Source organism: Salmo trutta, chromosome 3 (assembly GCF_901001165.1).
Source record: "Salmo trutta chromosome 3, fSalTru1.1, whole genome shotgun sequence".
Lineage (NCBI taxonomy): Eukaryota > Metazoa > Chordata > Actinopteri > Salmoniformes > Salmonidae > Salmo > Salmo trutta.
In genome coordinates this window covers 53,933,064-53,956,116 of record NC_042959.1, presented here as the reverse complement: position 1 = coordinate 53,956,116, position 23,053 = coordinate 53,933,064, and the positions used below count along the sequence as shown (strand labels likewise).

General features: G+C 45.7%; 2 protein-coding genes across 6 annotated transcripts in view; one reads left to right on the top strand and one right to left on the bottom strand.

The window, feature by feature from the left end:
• Positions 1–15,889, top strand: part of LOC115178811 (brevican core protein) — a 21,353-nt gene extending 5,464 nt beyond the window's left edge. For 2 of the 3 annotated variants that reach the window (XM_029740148.1, XM_029740157.1), the window contains 13 exons: positions 770–852; positions 1,264–1,650; positions 2,522–2,696; positions 2,837–2,964; positions 3,053–3,346; positions 3,462–5,153; positions 9,627–10,994; positions 12,753–12,860; positions 12,989–13,147; positions 13,694–13,776; positions 14,038–14,182; positions 14,291–14,473; positions 14,626–15,889. In XM_029740148.1, the coding sequence (XP_029596008.1) occupies positions 770–852; positions 1,264–1,650; positions 2,522–2,696; positions 2,837–2,964; positions 3,053–3,346; positions 3,462–5,153; positions 9,627–10,994; positions 12,753–12,860; positions 12,989–13,147; positions 13,694–13,776; positions 14,038–14,182; positions 14,291–14,473; positions 14,626–14,753 (4,933 nt within the window). In that variant the 3' untranslated portion in view covers positions 14,754–15,889. The remainder of the gene's footprint in view (positions 1–769; positions 853–1,263; positions 1,651–2,521; positions 2,697–2,836; positions 2,965–3,052; positions 3,347–3,461; positions 5,154–9,626; positions 10,995–12,752; positions 12,861–12,988; positions 13,148–13,693; positions 13,777–14,037; positions 14,183–14,290; positions 14,474–14,625) is intronic. The other variant, XM_029740166.1, reaches the window with a different exon arrangement.
• On the bottom strand, positions 15,786–23,053 carry LOC115178845 (hyaluronan and proteoglycan link protein 2-like). Of its 3 annotated transcripts, none has more exons than XM_029740220.1 (6): positions 22,942–23,053; positions 19,087–19,191; positions 18,483–18,839; positions 18,188–18,304; positions 17,886–18,068; positions 15,786–16,584 (listed from the first exon to the last, which is right to left on the bottom strand). In XM_029740220.1, exons 2-6 carry the CDS (start codon positions 19,163–19,165, stop codon positions 16,307–16,309), a joined length of 1,014 nt encoding a protein of 337 aa, XP_029596080.1. In that variant the 5' UTR covers positions 19,166–19,191; positions 22,942–23,053; the 3' UTR covers positions 15,786–16,306. The 3 variants fall into 3 exon arrangements, with proteins under 3 accessions (XP_029596080.1, XP_029596070.1, XP_029596085.1); XM_029740210.1 differs by lacking the exon at positions 22,942–23,053 and adding an exon at positions 19,352–19,510; XM_029740225.1 differs by lacking the exon at positions 22,942–23,053 and adding an exon at positions 19,352–19,510 and having other exon boundaries at positions 19,087–19,185.

The window sequence follows — 23,053 nt, the reverse complement described above, 5'->3', positions numbered from 1 at the left end:
CATGCCAGCTGGATAACACCAAGGCCACACAGACAGTTACTCTCTAACACACTCTAGTTGACTGATGCAAAAAGGCACAGGCAGCTCACAGCTACTTTACACACACACACACACACACACACACACACACTATCTGACTAATGACACTCCCTGATTTAAAGAGATTTATATACACATGCAAAACACAAAACCCCACAAAGACATATCCATAGACTCATCAATTAACTTATTGGAAGCTCAACAAAATTCTGCAGAACTAAAGAACAATCCCTCACACTTGTCATACAAATCCATTTTTCAAAATGAAGAATGAATATTTGTTACTTCAAAAGGACTTCAGCTTGATCAGGACTGACGTTGCATGTGATGGATTAACACACCATCCTATGTGCCACCTCATCCTATGTCTCAAGGTCTCTGCTAAATGACAGCGCTGATGTCTTAGCCACGGCTTTTACTTTACGGTCGCAGAGGCTGAGGTGGCTGGTGAATGCTGGCCACTTGCCACTGTCTAGTAATATACTCTGAGGTTGATGAATGACTGTAAGCATGAATCAATATTTGTATGTCTTATCTTTTCTCCAGGTATCCAAAGAGGCCACAGGACCCTCTGAGAGTTATCGAGGGAGTCATCCCTACCTCTTTGCCTCTTTCTCACTTTCTCTACAGCACTTCTCCATTCGTCTATTAAGCTTTCACGATAATGAAACGGTCTTTCTGTCTTTGTGTCACTTTCTCCCCCCCACCTCTCTATTTCTCTCTATTGCAGATTGGAGATGCTCCTGTCTTTGCTGCTGTGTGCCATCTGTCCACTCGTCCTACCGTCCTCCTCTACCCCCAGCCAAGCGTCAGGTGCGTGACTACCCTCCGTCAGCCCCGGCTATACTGACATCCGTTCAATGATCTATGACCTTTGACTTCTAAGGGTATAGGGGCGCTTTCTAATCACGCCCCGATTATTCATCGTTTTTGCTGACACACACACTCTGGAAACTATTTTAGAAGGTGTGACTTTAACAGCAAAAATCAAGGTTAACTGATGTGCCCAGGTGTGAAGAGGAAGTGTCTCATCCCATATTTGTTTCAACAACACCATTACGGCAAATGGCAACTGGCAAGAATTTTAAATGGGTTCAAGACTTTAACAAATAACATCAACTGCAACCTGAGACATGCCCCCCCCCCCCCCCCCAATTGTTTTTAAACTGTGAACTTTTTGACTATAAAGTCAGCAATTTAACCCATTTATTCTGCACTCTCCAGATGACTCCAGACTCCTACAGGTGACCATCCCTACGACCCCTCCCTTATCTGCCATCTTGGGGGGCTCTCTTACCTTACCTTGCCTGGTGTCTCTGTCCCACCCGCCCCCCAACACGAATGGCCGCCACGCCGTCCTCTCCCTACCCAGGGTCAAGTGGAGCGTTCTGTCCCAGGGCCATGAGACTGAGATCCTGGTGGCCCGAGGGGACAGGGTGAAGGTCAGCGAGGCCTACAAGGACCGAGCCTCCCTGCTCCATTACGCTTCCTCCCCAGCCGACCTCACCCTGAGGCTGGATGGCCTGCAGTACAACGACTCTGGCTTCTACCGCTGTGAGGTGCAGCAGGGCCTGGAGGATGCCGACGGTGTGGCTCAGGTCAAGGTCAAAGGTGAGGCCGGGGGTTGATGTCATAGATGTCGGGGATAAGCCAGAGTTCCTGACCTATGACAATAACAACTCAGGAGTGTGTGTGTCAATGCTTGTGTCTCAGCAGGCAGTGAGCCAGTCAGAATTGTCAGTCGCAGGATGGCTCTAGGAGAGACAGAGAATGTCCTACAAAACACAGCATAAACACTGACTGTACATTACCACTTACACTGAGTGTACAAATTATTAAGAACAGCTGCTCTTTCCATGGCATTGACTGACCATGTGAATCCAGGTGAAAGCTATGATCCCTTATTGATGTCACTTGTTAAATCCACTTCAATCAGTGTAGATGAAGGGGAGGAGACGGGTTAAATAAGGATTTTTAAGCCTTGATGCAATTGAGACATGGATTGTGTATGTATGCCATTCAGAGGGTGAATGGGCAAGACTAAAGATTTAAGTGTCTTTGAACGGGGTATGGTAGTAGGTGCCAGGCGCACCAGTTTGTGTCAAGAACGGCAACGCTGCTGGGTTTTTCACACTCAACAGTGTGTACGTGGGCCAGAACCCTTGTGGAGAGCTTTCGACACCTTGTAGAGTCCATGGCCCGACGAATTGAGGCTGTTCTGGTGCAACTCGGTATTAGGAACGTGTTCTTAATGTTCTGTACACTTATTGTACACTTCTGTCCCTTTATAATGTCATACAAATTCTGCTGAGATGAATTGGTTGTCCCACCCTATGCACCCAGCAAGTAATAGATTATGGATTGCCTGACTAGAGCAGTTTGTAACCTAATGAATCAGATATAGCCTATGCTTGTGAATGTAGCTGTAGTTCACACAAAATACTGAATCTGAAATAACGGCAAGACTGTGGACCTTCAACAGGGGTGGTGTTCCACTACCGGGATGCTTCCAGTCGCTATGCCTTTACCTTTGCGCAGGCCCGGGACGCCTGTGAAGAGATCGGGGCTCACATCGCCACCCCAGAGCAGCTCTTGGCAGCCTACCACAGTGGCTATGAGCAGTGTGATGCAGGCTGGCTCTCAGACCATTCAGTGAGGTAAGGGCCAGGCAAATAAAAGACCACTGTAAATGTTCTCTCATATCAAGTGGACACAGATAGAGAGATGCTTCAATAGACTTTCCGCCTTGTTATAACAGTTGTATAACACTATGTAATATCGACACTCTTCTCCACAGATATCCCATCCAGATGCCACGAGAGGGATGTTTTGGAGACATGGACGGGCATCCTGGAGTGAGGAACTATGGGCTGCTGGAACCTGATGAGCTGTACGATGTATACTGTTATGTGGAGAACATAGAGGGTAGGAAAATGTGTTATTTATTGGAGTATGTCATGAATTTGATCAAGTGCAGATTATTACAACCTGACTTCTCCCTCCATATCTACAGGGGAAGTGTTCCATGGCTCTGCCCCCCGAAGTTTCACCCTATGGGAAGCTAAGGCCTATTGTCTGGCTCAGGGAGCGGAGCTGGCTACCACAGGTCAGCTGTATGCAGCCTGGAATGACGGACTGAACGCCTGCAGCCCGGGGTGGTTGGCTGATGGGAGTGTACGCTACCCCATTGTCACTCCCAGGGAGCGTTGTGGTGGAGGGGAGCCTGGGGTCAGGACTGTCTATCGCCATTTGAACCAGACAGGCTTTCCAGAGGCACACACTCGCCATGACACTTACTGCTTCCGAGGTAAGAGGTTTTGAAAGTTATGCTGGGTTTCAGTAGTGGCATCCCAACGCAGTTCCTACTGTATTCTAACTCATCCTCTGGCCTAACTTTGATTTATTGCCCTTGCATCTGACAGGCAACAGCAACACTCACACCGAATCTCCCCATGATTACCTAGCAACAGAGCCAGAGGACATCGGCCAGGACATTGTGACGGTGTTTGAGCCTCTGGAGGAATTCAGCCTGAGTCAGGTGACGGAGCAGGTGGTGAGCGAAGAAGCTCAGGGCTCCCTGACTGCCCTCCCTGTTCCAGAGGAGCAGCACCCATCAGAGCATATAGAGGAGCAGGGGGCTGTCCCTGGAGAGCAGTACCCAGAGCAGAGGGCTGTCCCTGGAGAGCAGTACCCAGAGCAGGGGGCTGTCCCTGGGGAGCAATACCCAGAGCAGGGGGCTGTCCCTGGAGAGCAGTACCCAGAGCAAGGGGCTGTCCCTGGGGAGCAGTACCCAGAGCAGGGGGCTGTCCCTGGAGAGCAGTACCCAGAGCAGGGGGCTGTCCCTGGGGAGCACGGAGAAGAACAGGGGTTTGTTCCTGGAGAACACGGAGAGGAGCAGGGGGCTGTTACTGAGGAGGCATACATCAAGGAGGACGGAGAGGAGCAGGAGGCTGTGCCTGGGGAGCACGGAGAGGAACAGGAGGTTGTTCATGGGGAGCAGTACCCAGACCAGCCTGGAGAGGAGCAGGCGGCTGTCGATGGCCAGGGCCCTACTGTTGTCTATCACGAGGAGCTACCCTTTCCGGTTGAACCCCAAGACCCATTCACCCCCACATCCTTCCTCCAAGACCTGGAGCCCACAGAGGACACCTGGCAACCGGTGAAAGAGGTCAGCAACCCAGAATCATATCAGCCTGCCCCTGAGGAGGCAAACTTAGATTCAAACTACCCAGTCACACCCTATGATGAGCTGAATGCAAACCCAACACTGTATCCACCTTCTCCCAAGACAAATTATGAATCAGGTGATCTTACCACTGCTCATGAAGACAAAATTGGTAGCCCCGATCCCTTCCAGCCCTCGTTAGAGTCAAACGTGGAATCAGGAGAGCCCTCTATAGAGGGTGTACCAGGGACTGCTCTGGAGGCCCCCATGCCCACCACATCATATAAGGAAGTGGACGGGTCCAGTGATCCACATCCCATGCCTGGCACAACCCCTGAGAGTGGTGAGCCAACAGAGTCTCAGTATGGTATTTCAGAGGAAAGCCATATGCAAACAGAGATCACCCAGGAGACCGATCACTACACTTTTACCTCTGAGACCGCAGGCTCTAATGTATCAGGAGTTGAAGCCACTACTAGGTATGACAGCTCTCCAGAGGAGCAACTGGAAAGTGGGCTGCCCACACCTCCTGAGGAGGACCACTCCGGAGATGAGCATGTCATCCAGGTGGAGCATGTCACAGACATGGTCTACCCAAGCACCTCTTACGACCTCTCAGGAGGGTCCATCAGGCCTGAGGGAGCCATCGCTGGGGGTGTCGAGGATACATCTGTATCTTCCACTTCACCTCACGAGGAAACAGAGCTCTTCACTGACCAGTCCACCACTCAGCCTCCATACTGGGAGAACACACCTGAATACCGCCGAACCAACTCTGTGGACCACAGTGCCAGTGTCCTTCTCCCTGAGGAGCATACCACATCACTGGACTCATTGGTCATCCAGACAGGGGAGAACAGTGGCTCTGCTACTGCTGAGTCAGGAGACCTGGCTACCCTAAGCCCAGTGGAGATGGACCCCTATGAACTGATCCCTACCTCTGAATATGGTGAGTCCATAAAGCCTTTTTGTGCATAAGTTCTTTTAGTTTTTTTTACACTTATCTTTATGTAATGTACTGAAGATTTAGTGCAGTAAATATTTAATGGTATTGAATGACATAAAACCATGAGCTGGTGCACCCCCAAAAAAGGTGGTGGAGGTGTTGACTAACGGCGAGTAAATTGTATTTATTTAATTTGATCTAACCCTTATTTTACCAGGTAAGTTGACTGAGAACATTCTCATTTACAGCAACGACCTGGGGTATAGTTACAGAGAGGGACGAATGAGCCAATTGGAAGCTGGGCATGATTAGGAAATTAGATTGGAAATTAGCCACCGGGGTTAACACCCCTACTCTTACGATAAGTGACATGGGATCTTTAGTGACCACAGAGAGTCAGGACACCCGTTTAACGTCCCATCTGAAAGACAGCACCCTACACAGGGCACTATCCGCAATCACTGCCATTGGGATATTTTTTTAGACCAGAGGAAAACATGCCTCCTACCAGCCCTCCAACACCACTTCCAGCAGCATCTGGTCTCCCATCCAGGGACCGACTAGGTGTTAGGAGTGTATCGGAGGCGAAGTCAGGTGCAGGAGAGCAGAGCAGAGTGTAGTGAATAGGCACACTTTTTATTCCGGTCAAAATGACAGCACAAAAATAACATAAAATGTGCCCAAAACACGGAACATAGACAAAAAGTAATGCGCGTAACGATATCCACAATATCAAAATACACGTAACACAAACAATCCTACACAAAGACATGATGGGGAACAGAGGAATAAATATATATGAATTGATTGGGGAATGAAAACCAGGTGTGCAGAGAACAAGACAAAACAAATGGATACATGAAAAATGGAGTGGCGATGGCTAGAAAGCCGGTGACGTCGACCGCCGAACGCCGCCCGAACAAGGAGAGGAGCCGACTTCGGCGGAAGTCGTGACACCAGGACCAACCCTGCTTAGCTTCAGAGCCAAGACAGCAGTGGGATGGAGGGTGGTACGCTATAAAAGGCTATAAAATTATAGGCTATAATTATTTTAATTTTTTTAAGAGAGTCGCACAGTCTATATACCAGCTCCAAGTAATTTATTGGATAAACCACCAACATTTCAGCATCACTGTGCCTTCTTCAGGGTAATGTCATGAATGCATGAACGTGACTGTCTACATAACCTGGTTCAAGCATTCATGACATTACCTTGAAGAAGGCACAGTGATGCCGAAACGTTGGTGGTTTGCCCAATAAATTACTGGAAGCTTTTACAGTATATAGACTGTGTGACTCTCTTTCAAGTGAAATGAAATCAAATTCTATTGGTCACATGCACATGGTTAGCAGATGTTAATGCGAGTGTAGCGAAATGCTTGTGTTTCTAGTTCCGACCATGCAGTAATATCTAACAAGTAATCTAACAATTTCACAACAACTACCTTATACACACAAGTGTAAAGGAATGAATAAGAATATGTACATATAAATATATGGATGAGCGATGGCCGAACGGCATAGAGTACAGTATATACATATGAGATGAGTAATGTAGGGTATGTAAACATTATATAAAGTGGCATTGTTTAAAGTGACTAGTGATACATTTACATCCAATTTTTTATTATTAAGTGGCTAGAGATTTGAGTCAGTATGTTGGCAGCAGCCACTCAATGTTAGTGATGGCTGTTTAACAGTCTGATGGCCTTGAGATAGAAGCTGTTTTTCAGTCTCTCTGTCCCAGCTTTGATGCACCTGTACTGACCTAGCCTTCTGGATGATAGCTGGGTGAACAGTCAGTGGCTCGGGTGATTGTTGTCCTTGATGATCTTTTTGGCCTTCCTGTGACATCGGGTGCTGTAGGTGTCCTGGAGGGCAGGTAGTTTGTCCCCGGTGATGCGTTGTGCAGACCTCACTACCATCTGGAGAGCCTTACGGTTGTGGGTGGAACAGTTGCCGTACCAGGCGGTGATACAGCCCGACAGGATGCTCTCGATTGTGCATCTGTAAAAGGCTGTGAGTGTTTTTGGTGACAAGCCAAATTTCTTCAGCCTCCTGAGGTTGAAGAGGCGCTGTTGCCCCTTCTTCACCACGCTGTCTGTGTGGGTGGACCATTTCAGTTTGTCCGTGATGTGTACGCCAAGGAACTTAAAACTTTCCACCTTCTCCACTACTGTCCCGTCGATGTGGATAGGGGGGTGCTCCCTCTGCTGTTTCCTGAAGTCCATGATCATCTCCTTTGTTTTGTTGACGTTGAGTGTGAGGTTATTTTCCTGACACGACATTCCGAGGGCCCTCACCTCCTCCCTGTAGGCCATCTCGTTGTTGTTGGTAATCAAGCCTACCACTGTAGTGTCGTCTGCAAACTTGATGATTGAGTTGGAGGCGTGCATGGCCATGCAGTCATGGGTGAACAGGGAGTACAGGAGAGGGCTGAGAACGCACTCTTGTGGGGCCCCAGTGTTGAGGATCAGCGGGGTGGAGATGTTGTTTCCTACCCTCACCACCTGGGGGCGTCCCGTCAGAAAGTCCAGGACCCAGTTGCACAGGGCGGGGTCGAGACCCAGGGTCTCAAGCTTAATGATGAGTTTGGAGGGTACAATGGTGTTAAATGCTGAACTGTAGTCGATGAACCGCATTCTGACATAGGTATTCCTCTTGTCCAGATGGGTTAGGGCAGTGTGATTACGATTGCGTCGTCTGTGGACCTATTGGGGCGGTAAGCAAATTGGAGTGGGTCTAGAGTGTCAGGTAGGGTGGAGGTAATATGATCCTTGACTAGTCTCTCAAAGCACTTCATGATGACGGAAGTGAGTGCTACGGGGCGATAGTCATTTAGCTCAGTTACCTTAGCTTTCTTGGGAACAGGAACTATGGTGGCCCTCTTGAAGCATGTGGGAACAGCAGACTGGGATAGGGATTGATTGAATATGTCCGTAAACACACCAGCCAGCTGGTCTGCGCATGCTCTGAGGACGCGGCTAGGGATGCCGTCTGGGCCGGCAGCCTGGCAAGGGTTAACACGTTTAAATGTTTTACTCACGTTGGCTGCGGTGAAAGAGAGCCCACAGGTTTTGGTAGCAGGCTGCGTCGGTGGCACTGTGTTGTCCTCAAAGCGAGAAAAGAAGCTGTTTAGTTTGTCTAGGAGCAAGAAATCGGGGTCCGCGACAGGGATGGTTTTCTTTTTGTCGTCCGTGATTGACTGTAGACCCTGCAACATACCTCTCGTGTCTGAGCCGTTGAATTGCGACTCTACTTTGTCTCTATACTGACGCTTAGCTTGTTTGATTGCGTTGTGGAGGGAATAGCTACACTGTTTGTATTCGGTCATGTTTCCGGTCGCCTTGCCCTGATTAAAAGCAGTAGTTTTCGCTTTCAGTTTTGCTCGAATGCTGCCATCAATCCACGATTTCTGGTTGGGGAAGGTTTTAATAGTCACCGTGGGTACAACATCACCGATGCACTTGCTAATAAACTCGCTCACCGAATCAGCGTATACATCAATGTTGTGGTTTGACGCTATCCGGAACATATCCCAGTCCACGTGATCGAAGCAATGTTGAAGCGTGGAATCAGATTGGTCGGACCAGCGTTGAACAGACCTGATCACAGGCATTTCCTGTTTTAGTTTCTGTCTATAGACTGGGAGCAACAAAATGGAGTTGTGGTCAGATTTGCCGAAAGGAGGGCGAGGGAGGGCTTTGTATGCATCGCGGAAGTTAGAGTAACAATGATCTAGGATTTTGCCAGCCTGAGTCGCGCATTCGATATGCTGATAGAATTTAGGGAGCCTTATTTTCAGATTAACCCTAAAAAAATCCCCAGCTACAATAAATGCAGCCTCGGGATATGGTGTTCCCAGTTTACATAGAGTCCAATGAAGTTCTTTCAGGGCCGTTGAGGTGTCTGCTTGGGGGGGATATACACAACTGTGATTATAATCGAAGAGAATTCTCTTGGTAGATAATGCGGTCGGCATTTGATTGTAAGGAATTCTAGGTCAGGTGAACAAAAGGACTTGAGTTCCTGTATGTTGTTATGATCACACCACGACTCGTTAATCATAAGGCATACACCCCTGCCCTTCTTCTTACCAGAGAGATGCTTGTTTCTGTCGGCGCGATGCGTGAAGAAACCAGGTGGCTGTACCGACTCTGATAACATATCCCGAGTGAGCCATGTTTCCGTGAAGCAGAGAATGTTGCAATCTCTGATGTCTCTCTGGAAGGCAACCCTTGCTTGGATTTCATCTACCTTGTTGTCAAGAGACTGGACATTGGCAAGTAGTATATTCGGGAGCGGTGGGCAATGTGCCCGTCTACGGAGCCTGACCAGAAGACTTTAAATTACATAAAACATTTGTGCATATGTAATGTGTGCTACATTTTTTTTATTAAGAGCTGAACACTCAAGTGTGGACAGGGCTACACTAACTGTAGGCTTGAATAATGTTTGTGATCTGTTTCCTGGCAGCTTATGACCCCACTCAGGAGCAGTCTGGTGTCATGTCACCCGACTCCTCTACCCTAGATGACCATGTGGAGCAGGAGGCAGGAGGCACAGTGGACTCATTACCAGAAGTTTCCATGGGTTCCACTGACCAGGATGAGCACACTGACCTGAGTTCAGTTCCAACTGACAAAGTCCTTACAGTTATTTATGACACTGACTCTAGTGAAGCCTCGGGGGTCCACAAGAGAATGCTTGACGTTACCCACTTGACATCCCCCATACCTATAACCTATTCCCCCCCAACCCAGCGTTCCGTGGAAGCAGAGGCCAGCTCCCCAGGTGACTTCATAACCTTCATCCCAGAATCCAGCGTTCCTTCTGGGTTTGATCCCCTCGAGGAAAGGCTAGAGAAGGTGGAGCAAGAGGGGTTGGGTGAAATCCCAGAAGTAGTCGAAACTACTACGCCAGAGACAGCTTCTGGTGAGGAGGTGAGTAGAGATGAGGAGAATGGTCAGGAGGTGAGTGGAGAAGACGAGAGTGGTCAGGAGGCGAGGGGAGACGAGGAGAGTGGTCAGCAGGTGAATGGAGATGAGAAGAGTGGTCAGGAGGCGAGTGGAGACGAGGAGAGTGGTCAGGATGTGAGTGGAGACGAGGAGAGTGGTCAGGAGGCGAGTGGAGACGAGAAGAGTGGTCAGGAGGCGAGTGGAGGCAAGGAGAGTGGTCAGGAGGCGAGTGGAGGCAAGGAGAGTGGTCAGGAGGCGAGTGGAGGCAAGGAGAGTGGTCAGGAGGCGAGTGGAGGCAAGGAGAGTGGTCAGGAGGCGAGTGGAGACGAGGAGAGTGGTCAGGAGGCGAGTGGAGGCGAGGAGAGTGGCCTGAAGGTGAGTGGAGATGAGGAGAGTGGAAACGAGGACAGTGACCAGGTGGTGAGTGGCCAAGAGGGAGTGGAGTCCAGCTTAGGATCAGACGAGGAGCACTCTGAATCTGCTGAATCTGAAGAAAGCTCAGGGATCCTTGAACCAGACGTCCCTTACATGAATGAAACTGTCACTCCCATCAATGGCACAACTGTCAATAGCACAGATGCGCTCTCTACTGATACGGAGATCACGCTGCTCCCTGACTTGTCCCAGACCCCCCTGCCCTCCCCTACCGTACCCCAGGAGTCCCGGGCCGATGCAAATCTGGAGTACAGTGGGGAGACCTCAGTCACTGAGGACCCTGACTCCATCACTCCACTCACTGAGGAGCCTGAGGAGACCCCCAGCCCGACGCCCACCACAGAGGACTACAATGACCAGGCTACGATGGCAGCACCCCTATATTCAGAGGACGTTGATGAGGAGAAACTGATTACCACTCCTACTTCTCCAAGATTTGGGAACATTTCAGGTAACGTTCAATGTAACTCAAACCATGACAATTATTTGAATGCATGTGTTAATGCAAATCATAATTGCATACTTTCTACCATATAACTCACCTTAAATTACTCACTTGACTCTTGGATTTATTTTATGGTCTCATGCCTCCCCCACTCTGCTTAGTCATTAGAAAGTAAAAAAAAAATGCATTCACATGGCAGTCAGAGTAAACAACTGACTCAGCAAAAGAAGGGGATTATCATTGTTTCTGTTGGAGGTCAACACACAGCAGGAGGAGCTGTCTCTGTTCATAGCAGCAAAGGATTGGGAACATAATATACAGTGAGCTCCAAAGGTATTCGGACAGTGACATTTTTTGGTTTTGATTTGGCTCTACTCCGCCACCTTGGATTTGAAATTCTAAACACTTCTACATTAATGTGGATGCTACCCCCCCCCAAAGTGTTCTGAAAAATATTATATTCTTATTTACAATAAAAGTGACTCCAAAATGACACAATACATTATTTACCATTTTACCATTAATTTGTATTGGGCACAAAATAAGTTTAAACTCAACCAAAACAAATGCATCCAACAAGGTTGTAGGGTCACAAGCTTGATGTACTGTATTTAGTCATTGTGTGCTAGGAATATGGGACCAAATACTAAACTTTCAACTACTTTAATACACAAGTGAATTCTTTTGGTTGCCTAAAATGGGGGGACTATCTACAAAAAGTGCTGTAAGTTCACCCTATGTTGATGAAAATACCCTTACTTTAAGCTCATAGTCATTGTATAATTTCAAAGTGTTGGAGTACAGAGCCAAAACAAAAATAAATAAAGGGGCAGTGCAGTCAAAACATGATTTCCTGTTTTTTGTAATGATATTTCCACACTATGAGGTCGAAATAACACTCTGAAATTGTAAAAATTATGATAATTCCCTTTTAGTGGAAGAGCTTTTTGAAGAAGAAAAAAAATACCTGGAATTTCAGCCTGTTCAGGTGGGAGGGAGTTTTTGGCCCACATCATGACATCACAATCTGATCTGATTATTCTGACCAATGACCAGTCATCTTTTATTTGCATATGTATCCTCTTACTTTGAAGGGGCTCTAGAGTCTAGACCAGGGGTGGGCAATTCCAGTCCTCAAGGGCCTGATTGGTGTCACAGCCCCAGCTAACACACCTGACTCCAATAATCACCTAATCATGATCTTCTGTTTAGAATGCAATTTGATTAATCAGCTGTGTTTGCTAGGGATGGAGAAAAGGTGTGACACCAATCAGGCCCTTGAGGACTGGAGTTCCCACCCCTGGTCTAGACAATCCTATCCGCCAAGCAGGGCTGTATATGTAAATATATTTCAATTTGTATCAACACGATCATACTGAGCATTTCAATGGCAAAAGGGGACTCAGGGACTTATTTCCATGAAATAAACACTGTGATTTATTAGACATACAGTGATGATTTAAAAATAAAATTAAAAAGACTGCATGGGTAAAATTCTATTTTCTGTAAACTGAACACTCAGGCCACTGTAGGCCTATGATGATGTTGAGTACTGTTGGTATAATGGCTCCCTCCAGTGGCAGTCAAATAAATTCCCATGTAAATCAACAATAAAGTGATCCCATCATATCTGTCCTTTACATTGACACTCTAAAGAGGGGATTCAAAAATGGAACACACACACACACACCAAAAATATTTTAGATATGTTGTTACTGCATTTACATTGGTGCCAATGCTTGTCCTCTCCTACCTTTGTCTCAGATGCCTGCCTAGAGAATCCTTGTTATAACGGGGGAACATGTGTTGACAGTGGGTCTTCAACCAAGTGCCTTTGCTTGCCCACCTATGGAGGAGACATGTGCCAGACAGGTACAGTAACAGATTTCATGTTTTGTTTTCTCAAAGATAATGTTGAAATAATGAACATATCGCTCCCCCTTGTGTATATTTTTGTCTCCTCTGTGTGCATCTAACCTCTTCTTCTTCCTGTTGGTCAGACCTGGAGGTGTGTGAGCCGGGTTGGGAAAAGTTCATGGGCTTCTGTTACCGACATTTCACCAAGCGTCAGGGCTGGGAGGTGGCAGAGCAGCACTGTCGTATGTGTGGCGCTCACCTGATCTCGGTCATGACCCCTGAGGAACAGGACTACATTAATGGTACAGCAGGCCTGAAAACATGTCCTTTGATCTTGTAACAGACAGCTCCAAGTGCTCTGCATAACTTGACCTGTGTAACCCTCATCCGTGGACTGTTAAAAAGGGGTAATTCAATCATTTAAATGGGAGTATTTGTTAAATTAACTATTTGTCATAGCTTTATTCAGTGTGAACAGAACTTACAGTCCCAAAATGCATAACCTGAATGCGTAATGACCCCTCTGTAACCCCAGTACCATCTGTGAGGAATGTTTTGTAAACTAAAAACAATTGTTTAAACAGATGGCTTTGACTGTTTAAGGTTGTATGGTCCAGGGAAGACGCAACGTTGTCTTCTTTCATGTCTTACCTGCCATCCACTCATTTTACCATGAAGCATGGGAGGGCTTGGATGCCAGTGTTAGTATTATGTCTAGAAATATGGAGATGATTATTTCGCATTCCTTAGTTGTTTCCCATGGCCTGTAGACTGACACTGGCCCCTACCTGCTAGTGAGCGAGTGTTTGCAGGCCCAAAGTTACAGTGCGCTCTCTCTTTCCCTTTAGATAAGTACAGAGAGTACCAGTGGATGGGACTGAATGACAGAACCATAGAGGGAGACTTCCGCTGGTCTGACGGGAATCCTCTGGTAAATCTCACATAGTCTGTGTTCCCATGAAATATGTCTAGGTTCTCCGTAAACATAATGTTATTTGCATGAACGTGCCTCTGGGATTGTATCCCATTGGTATACAGAACATCCTCACTTATGTTTTGTAAGACCTGATGCAAAAATAACCTCCTGGTATGTGATCTGCTTCTCATACTACTTCTCTGCTACTTTAAATGTCAACTAACATTATTAAAACTCCCCTACTTCTTCATCCTACTTCCCATCTTTCTCTGCCAGTTGTATGAGAACTGGTACCGGGGCCAGCCTGACAGTTACTTCCTGTCTGGAGAGGACTGTGTGGTGATGGTATGGCATGACGGGGGGCGCTGGAGCGATGTGCCCTGTAACTACCACCTCTCCTACACCTGCAAGAAGGGCACCTGTGAGTACACAACCAAAACCACCACGGTAGTGTAGCATAGAAGTTGTCCTCAATCTCTCAGTATAGTTTTAATGTATTTGCACTCCTAACCGCATTATTTCTGTTCAGCTTTCTGTGGCCAGCCCCCCGTCATTGCCAATGCCAAGGTGTTTGGTAAGTCGCGTCTGCGCTACGAGACCAACTCCAAGGTGCGCTACTACTGTGAAGAAGGATTCCTCCAGACACAGAACCCCGTCATTAAGTGCCTATCCAACGGCCAATGGGAGGAGGCTCTGATCACCTGTCACCCTGGTGAGGACAGACATTAATTCTATTGACTGACATACAACTAAATAAATGTATGATGTGTGGGATAGGTCTCTAATGTTATCATTGTATGACCCGCTTAAGTTATTTTATGCTCACTGTGATAATGACATGATGTACCTGCGATGTTTTTCCAGCCCTGAGCAACTTAGCAGACGGAGAGCAGAAGGTCACGACGCCACCCTATCAGAACGAGGGGGTGGAGGTGGTGGACACAGCCACGGAGAAAGCCACTTCAGAGTTCTGGGACATCAAGTGGAACTAATAAGTTCATCAAACTCAATATGCCCCTTCCCTCTGCCCCCTTCCCTGGTATCTTATGTTCCACTCAAAGACTGTCCAACCTTGTCCCTCCAACAAGGTGGAGCCTTGTAAAATAAATGTTCTCCCTGAGAACGAGTCATCACATTCCTGTCACCAGCTCTTTCCAGAATAAACCCATTTAGAACATCAACAGACTTGATCAATCACACTTACAATAAGAGTACATCCCAACATAAGGCCACTATTAGAGGAAATGGATCAAATTTGCACAGAACAGTTTGTCATTGGAATGAGCTTTAACGAAGATGTCCCATCCATCATTGGGCTTGTTTGTTGTATGTGATTGTTGACTAGTGAAATACTTCGATATCCACCTGTGCTACGACACTGTTGGATTTTAGTAAAGTGCAACCTAAATCTCAACCTCAGCTGGTCTGACATTAACCGAAGCCACTTTCCCACTCTCTGCCACAAAGACAGAATTAAGATTTCCACTTTGGTATGCTTTTGTATAAGAAAATCTCCTTCTCAATTCCCACAACCCAAAGCATTTTCTCAACATGTCCTCTTATCTGGTGCTTTGTTTTTCAGGTGTCTTACGAACTTTGGACCCAATATTAGAAGCCAATATCCACTTTAAAGTACTTGGTTTGAAAATAGGCAGAATCCAAAGTTTGTTATTTTATACTCTCGTAAAAACGTAATCACTAAGATACTAGGAAGAACATGTGAAAATGTCCACAATGGTATTTCAGTTTTCATGCATCATTAAACACTACTTTACGTTGGTAGTGTTTAACAGTAATCAAATAACGCTAATTGTTAATCCCATTTGTGACTGCACAATTACATAATGAACTTGTTATGAAAGAAAAAAGGTCATTGTAAAACTAATTAAAACTTAATTTTGTAATGTAGTCTGAGTTTTTGGAGAATAGAAAATAAATATCTAATAAAATGAATTGATTACAATGTATTTATCCATGTGAATACAGTTGCATTTTAATTCTATTTTAATTCCATTGATCAAATACACTTTCAAGATCTTTTATTGTATTACAGTTATGCTCAATGGATATACTTTCTCCCATTCTGCTATTCACACACTCTCTTACATCAGATAAAAAGCTAACAACAGCATTTTATGAATTTGTCATTGTGTAATAACTATCCTGTTACATTAGAATAGTGCTTCTTGGATAACAAAGATCACAAAACGAATGTTACACAAATGCAGGAAAACATGTACAGCAGTTGTTACCTGTTGCAGTAAAGCTCATAAAAGTGGCAGGCTTTTATTGATGTGTTCCATGGAAAAAGGTGTTAAGCCTTTGAGGTTTCCTGTAATAACATATTGTAGTATTGCAGAAAAGCGCAGAGCTACTTGTATCTTTTGCCATTGTTGAGGAACCAGTTCCCAGCCTTTTGACTACCTGTATCTGCAAGCTCTGCGTAATGAAACCTGTAGGGGTCACTGGTAGTCTTCACAATGGCTGCGTCTTGGATCTATGAAGTCTGGGATGTAGGCTCCACACGCTATGGGTCTCATGACAGCTACCTGTAGCAGTAGGCACCATAGAGACGCAGGGTCTTGTTGGGGTACCCAAAGGTGCGCACCCCAGCCTCGGGAATATCGCCACAGCGCTCTCTAGGGGTGGTGATAGGGAAGCGCACACTGCCGTCCTTCAACCAACCTCCATTACAGCGATCATAGCTCAGGAAACGCCAGGCTGAATAGAGCTGGCCAACCAGAGCTAACTCTCCTCCCTCACCCCTACACACCTGCACTGCCTCCCCAAATGTGAGTGGCCCTCCAACGAAGAACACAAAGCCTGGAAGAGAGGAAGGGGAATACAAGCTCTTTAACCTGCTAAAGCAGTGTTCGCAAACTGGCGGCCCGTGGTTCGAATTTGGCCTGCGGGTGATTTTATTTGGCCCCCCCAGGTTTGAGCATTTCTTTTATTGTGGAACATAAAAGACTGTAAAAACATCAGCAAATCAGCTCCAAGTGATTTAAATTTTGGAAATCTGTTCCAAAGTACAGTATATATGTGATCATATACAAATGTAAGCAAGGTTTAAAATGATTATGTTTTAGTCAAATTTTATATCTGTTTGGGCTTCTTGCTGTTAATTTTTGCAGTTCACAAATTATTTGTAAGTATGTCCCTGCACCCTGACCATCCGCTCAAGAACAAAATCGTCCCTCTGCTGAATCTAGTTGATAACCCCTGTGCTAAAGCATTAGAAGTAATTTGTTGTCTCAGTCATTCTGGATCTGAAGTGTTGACATGCACTCACAACAATATCATTACTGTTATTTAAGTTAAGTATGGTGCTGGAGCCATCCCTATATTGCAGCGATCATCAACTAGATTCAGCCGCAGATTTTTTGATAATTATAATAATTTCAAATAGTTTGTAGACTGCAAATTGACTGCAAGAAGTCCAAACAGATATAACATTTGACTGAAACATAATAATTTCAAACCTTGCTTACATTTGTATACGATCACATACCTGTATATCTCTCTATTATGTGTGGGAATACTTTCAAACATATTTCCTAAATTAAAATGTACAGTCTTTTATGTCCAACAATAAAAAATGTAAACTTATTAGGGAACCGTGCTATATGGTAAAACCACCCACTATCTTTAAAATTCAACATTTCAACTGAGGTTTTTATTTTCCGATTATAGTGGATTTTCTAATGTCACTAAAGGGCAACTAGTTTCCCACAGATGGACTTGTTTACAAGTGTGTCTGAACAACAGCCTTTATTGTCCATCACCATCCTCTCAGGACCATTAACGAGGCCACTCCTATGTATCGCCAAAGGTCACCCTGTTGCTATGGAAAGTTTACAGTCAGAATAACTTCAGACTGTTCTGAACACAGTCTTTTACCAATACTATAATGTAATTGCATCCTTATTAATGTTTCGATTAATATGTTGGTTCCAGACTATTTTTAAATGTACCACATCACCCAAATCCAATTGAACTCCTTTTATTCATTTTCAATAAGCAGCATCCCGAATTAAAAGGGGTGGAACTAATTTGGCACATGAAGACTGTACTGACATTGCTATTTGACAGCGTCACAAAGCACCAAAACCCATTCAGCTGACCTGTGGTTCTAGAGGTGAAACAGAAGGCATCAAAGTGGTCCCGGATCCTGTCCCGGGGGCCATAGCTCCGAATGCCAGGCAGCAGCTCCCCCCCACATTCTGCTCGTGGGTGCAGGATGGGGTAGTGGACTGTCCCATCGACGAGCCATCCCGCATTGCACCAATCCAGACCCTCTGTCCAGGCTACACAACGAGAATGTGTTACTGTTTACTTAGTGAACGTTAGCCTTACATAAACCTCTATGGCATCAGCAAAGTTACAGCATAAACTGTCAATGTTTTACTGATTGAAAATTGAATACCTCTGTATAGCTGCTTGAATGTGGCCAATGTGCCATCCTGTTCAACACAGGCCTCCTTAGCTTCCTGGTAGGTGAATTTGTAGCGGCCGTTTTTGCTCTGATATGGGAACACCATCCCTAAAAGTAAATAGAAGTTGTCTCTTTCTATGTTAATGTTAAGTCACACAACATATCAAAAACTTTGTCTGATCTGCCTTTTTTTTCTCCAAATATATTTTTGTCTGATAGCAAGCAATACGGTTTCTTTACAACATTTGGAATGTTTTGAAAGGTTACAAGAATCATCAAAATGTACCTTCTATCTCCAATGTAATGATGACGCTCTCGTCCTCGATACCGTTGATCAGCTCACAGCGATATCTACCAACGTCTTCTAGTTCCAGGTTGCTGAGTCGTAGTGAGGCATCCATGGCATGAGCCTTACGAAGCGAGGCCCGTGGCCCAAGCAGGCCATAAGGTTTGTGGGCTGAACCGTTTGTAATCATGACAATGTTCTCGCTTCCACGACGAAGTGGTTCCAGTTTTGTCCATTTCACATTGTAATGGCTTGGTTTGAATCGCAGTACACATGGCAAAGTGGCATTTCCTCCCCGAGGGCTGGTTACTTCAGCATAAACAGGTGGCTCAAGCAGATACTTCAATTTCTTTGTTGCTGAGGGAATTAAAACAGCTTCCTTGTAAGATTATTCCTCCATAGTCCTCCATTATTCAACAATGAAAGTCTCATACATTACATTCGGTTAGAATTATTTTATGGTCATCAATAAGCAATGTCACTGACCTATAGCTAGTGGCCTTCATGAACTAAATTGAACAGATTCAATAGATGGATACAATTCTGCATAATCTCCTGTCATAAGCTAAAATACCTTTTATACTCAGAAAATGATCAAACATACCTTGCCTGTTTGGGAGATAAATAGCAGACGTCCAACTGAAACAACTTGTGGTCAGTATCAAAATAGCAGCACAGTTCATAATGAAGCAAGTCACCCTCCCTGTCCCTGCAATAGAATAACAACATTATCTGATTTAGAGTGGTTACATAATGTGGTAGAGCAATTTTGATTGTACTAAGAAGAACAGTTTTATACATAGAACATTTGCCCCTAGGAGGACCAAAACAGATCAACAGACACCAAAAGAAAATCTCAAAGTTCTAACCTGCAGCAGTTGATGAGATGAGGATTTATTTTTCTCTTCAAAACAGTGGTGACTGATCACCTTTGAGGGTTATTCAGCCAAACATGACCGTTGGTGGGATAGTTTGGAAGCAAATACATCTTCTTTCTTTTTCTCTGAGCCCCTTTCTGCCACTGCAATCTCTCCCTCCTCCCTCCTCCCTCCTCCCTTTGACCTCCAAGGTCTCTCTCTCCCTTCTTTGGTCGCCCTCCTCTCTCTTTCTCTCTCTCTCTCTCTCCCTTCTTCCCTCACCCTCCTCTCCCTTCTTCCCTCGCCCTCCTCTCTCTCTCTCTCCCTTCTTCCCTCGCCCTCCTCTCCCTCCTCTCCCTTCTTTCCTCGCCCTCCTCTCCCTTCTTCCCTCGCCCTCTCCCCCTCTCTCTCCCTTCTTCCCTCACCCTCCTCTCTCTTCTTCCCTCGCCCTCCTCTCCCTTCTTCCCTCGCCCTCCTCTCCCTTCTTCCCTCGCCCTCCTCTTCCTTCTTCCCTCACCCCCCCCAATCTCTCCCTCCTCCCTCCTCCCTTTGACCTCCAAGGTCTCTCTCTCCCTTCTTTGGTCGCCCTCCTCTCTCTCTCGCTCTCTCCCTTCTTCCCTCACCCTCCTCTCCCTTCTTCCCTCGCCCTGCTCTCTCTCTCTCCCTTCTTCCCTCGCCCTCCTCGCCCTCCTCTCCCTTCTTCCCTCGCCCTCCTCTCCCTTCTTCCCTCGCCCTCCTCTCTCTTCTTCCCTCGCCCTCCTCTCCCTTCTTCCCTTGCCCTCCTCTCCCTTCTTCCCTCTCCCTTCCCTTCCCTCACCCTCTCCCTTCTTCCCTCTCCCTTTCTCTCTCTCCCTTCTTCCCTCACCCTCCTCTCCCTTCTTCCTTCGCCCTCCGCTCCCTTTTTCCCTCTCCCTCCTCTCCCTTCTTCCCTCACCCTCTCCCTCTCCCTCTCCCTTCTTCCCTTTCCTTCCCTCCCCCCCTCTCTCAGACCAGTGCTCATATGTCTCAGGCCATGGTGGACAGTGTAAACAGGGTTCTCCTTTCTGCTCCAGATGTTAATGAGGATGTGATCTGACAGGCTACCATTGTCTCTCTCTGCCTCCATCCTCTACTTGTCAATAAGGGACACGTGAGAGGAAGTGAGGAAAAGTTGCCCGTTTTCAAAGGGTTTGAAACTAGAATGTGTCTGTTTACTGTATTTATGTTATAGAGAGACAGTTAGAGAAATGGATATTTATACATGTTTAGTTTTGAGCCTGGTATTGTGTATGGGTAAAACAGTACCATATCCCCATGGAAGTAACCATGTTGCTAGTCCATGCTGTGACTTTCAGTAGCAAGGTTGTAACCTACTGCTAGCTCAACCACTGGTGTAGTGCAGTTTCTCTGGACCCCAGAAAAGTCGGAGTCTTCTGGACTTGTCACGTCCTGACCATAGTAAGATGTTATTTTCTATGGTAGAGTAGGTCAGGGTGTGATAGGGGGTGTTTTGTGTTTTTCTACGTTTTCTATATCTATGTTTAGTTCTAGTTTTCTATTTCTATGTTTTTTTGGGGGGGATGATCTCCAATTAGATGCAGCTGGTCCTCGTTGTCTCTAATTGGAGATCATACTTAAGTAGGGTTTTTTTCCACCTGTGTTTGTGGGTAGTTGTCTTCTGTTTAGTCTATGTACCTGACAGAACTGTGCACTTTCGTTTTTCTCGTTGTTATTTTAAGTTATAATAAACATTCATCATGAGCAATCAACACGCTGCGCTTTGGTCCCCTCTCTACGACAGCCGTTACAGGACCTCAGAAAATTGAATGCGTTAGCCACTCACGAAGTTTAGACTACTTACTGATCGCTGTCCATGGTTCTTAAATTGCGACGTCTACACGGCTGCCTATCAGATTATGTGGTGCTAGTGCTTGTAGTAGCCTATAGCTTTGCTTTAATGGATTCTTGTTTACTTTTATTTGGTCTGCATTTTCTCATGTTAAGCCTAACGTTTATGTTTCACGAAGCTATAGGCCTACGATGTCACAATTCTGCTATTTAGAATGATGGCTGGCGACAATATTGTATGTACTTGTTCAGCAATTAAAGTTGGAAATTCAAACATTGCAGATTGTAAAATTAATTTTCCATGTAACAGCCCAATGTAGATTGACAACACAAACACTTTGCTTGCTACATGTTGACATTTAAAAGGAGGGTTACTGTCAATGATTTATAAAAAATATATAATAAAATTTAGACATACTGTAGGTGTGAGATGATGGGCGCATGGGCACCCAGAGCTCGTGGGACCCCCACCTTGCGGGGGCTATTGGGGTTTCCCCTACGCCAGTGAGCTCAATTTATCATTTCAAAACCCTATTGATCGCAAGCCTGCCTGTACGCTGAGGGCCTTTCCATCTTGCAGGGAGGGAGGAAGCTGTGTGAGCCCTGGCTTACTCTGGCCCTGTGGCTCCAGACACAAGGGCTGCATTGTGAGAGCCACAGTCTCCTTTCCCCCCAAAGACAACAGGCGGCGGGCTGGCATACAATCACGAGGAGAAGGGAAAAATGAAATAATAGAATTCCTCTACTTCCCCTGTCCCTTCTCCATTGTGCTCAGCCATCAATGGAACTCTTTCTGGCTCTTTAGTTCACAGCAATTAGTATTCATCAGGACACGCTTAAGTGACAACTGTCCCGTCTCTGTCCCTCCCTCTTTCCATCCAACTCTATCTCTTTCTCTCACTCCCTCTCTCATTATACTTCAACCCCAGCTCTCCATCTATTTTCTATGTGTTGGTCTTATTGATATATTTGAGTTAAGTTCAGGGGTTAGATCAGGGGCGTCAAACTCATTCCATGGAGGGCAGAGTGTTTGCTGGTTTTTGTTATTTCCGTTCAAATCAAATCAAAGTCAAATCAAAATGTATTTGTCACATGCGCCGAATACAACAACTGTAGACCTTATTGTGAAATGCTCACTTACAAGCCCTTAACCAACAGTGCAGTTCAAGAAAGAGTTAAGTAAATATTTACCAAATAAACTAAAGTAAAAAATAATAAAAAAGTAACACAATAAAACAACAATAATGAGGCTATATACAGGGGGTACCGGTACCGAGGTACCGTTCAGTAGCGGCATGTGGGTAAAATCACTGAGGAAGCCAAGCCAAGCCAGTAAAAAATCCATATAACAACCTATGTTATGATTATTGTGTTGTTTGCTCTATAACTCAATCGTTCATACGCCACCGTGAAATACAATAAGGCCGTGACAACAAAAACACAACAGTCACACAGTGGCGGAATAAATTCAACTACACATACGTTTGTTTCATCACAAAACCGGAGAGCAACATCTGTCTGGTGAAGTCCACAAAGCAAATATTGCATGTAACAAACCGTTATATCACATGCAGAATAATCAAGTTGTCACGCCCTGACCATAGAGACCCCTTGGTTCTCTATGGTGCAGTAGGTCAGGGCGTGACTATGGGGCGATCTACTATATCTATTTCTATTCTGGTGCTAATGTGGTTCCCAATTAGAGGCAGTCTTTGTAAGTTTTGTTATTTTGTTTTGTTAGTTTCACTTAAATAAATATGCGGAAATATACTCACGCTGCGCTTTGGTCCACTCATTTCCAAGACCGTGACAGAATATCGCACCAACAAAGGACCAAGCAGCGTGAAAATGAGGTAAGGGAGTTTTGGACTTGGGAGGACATGAGAG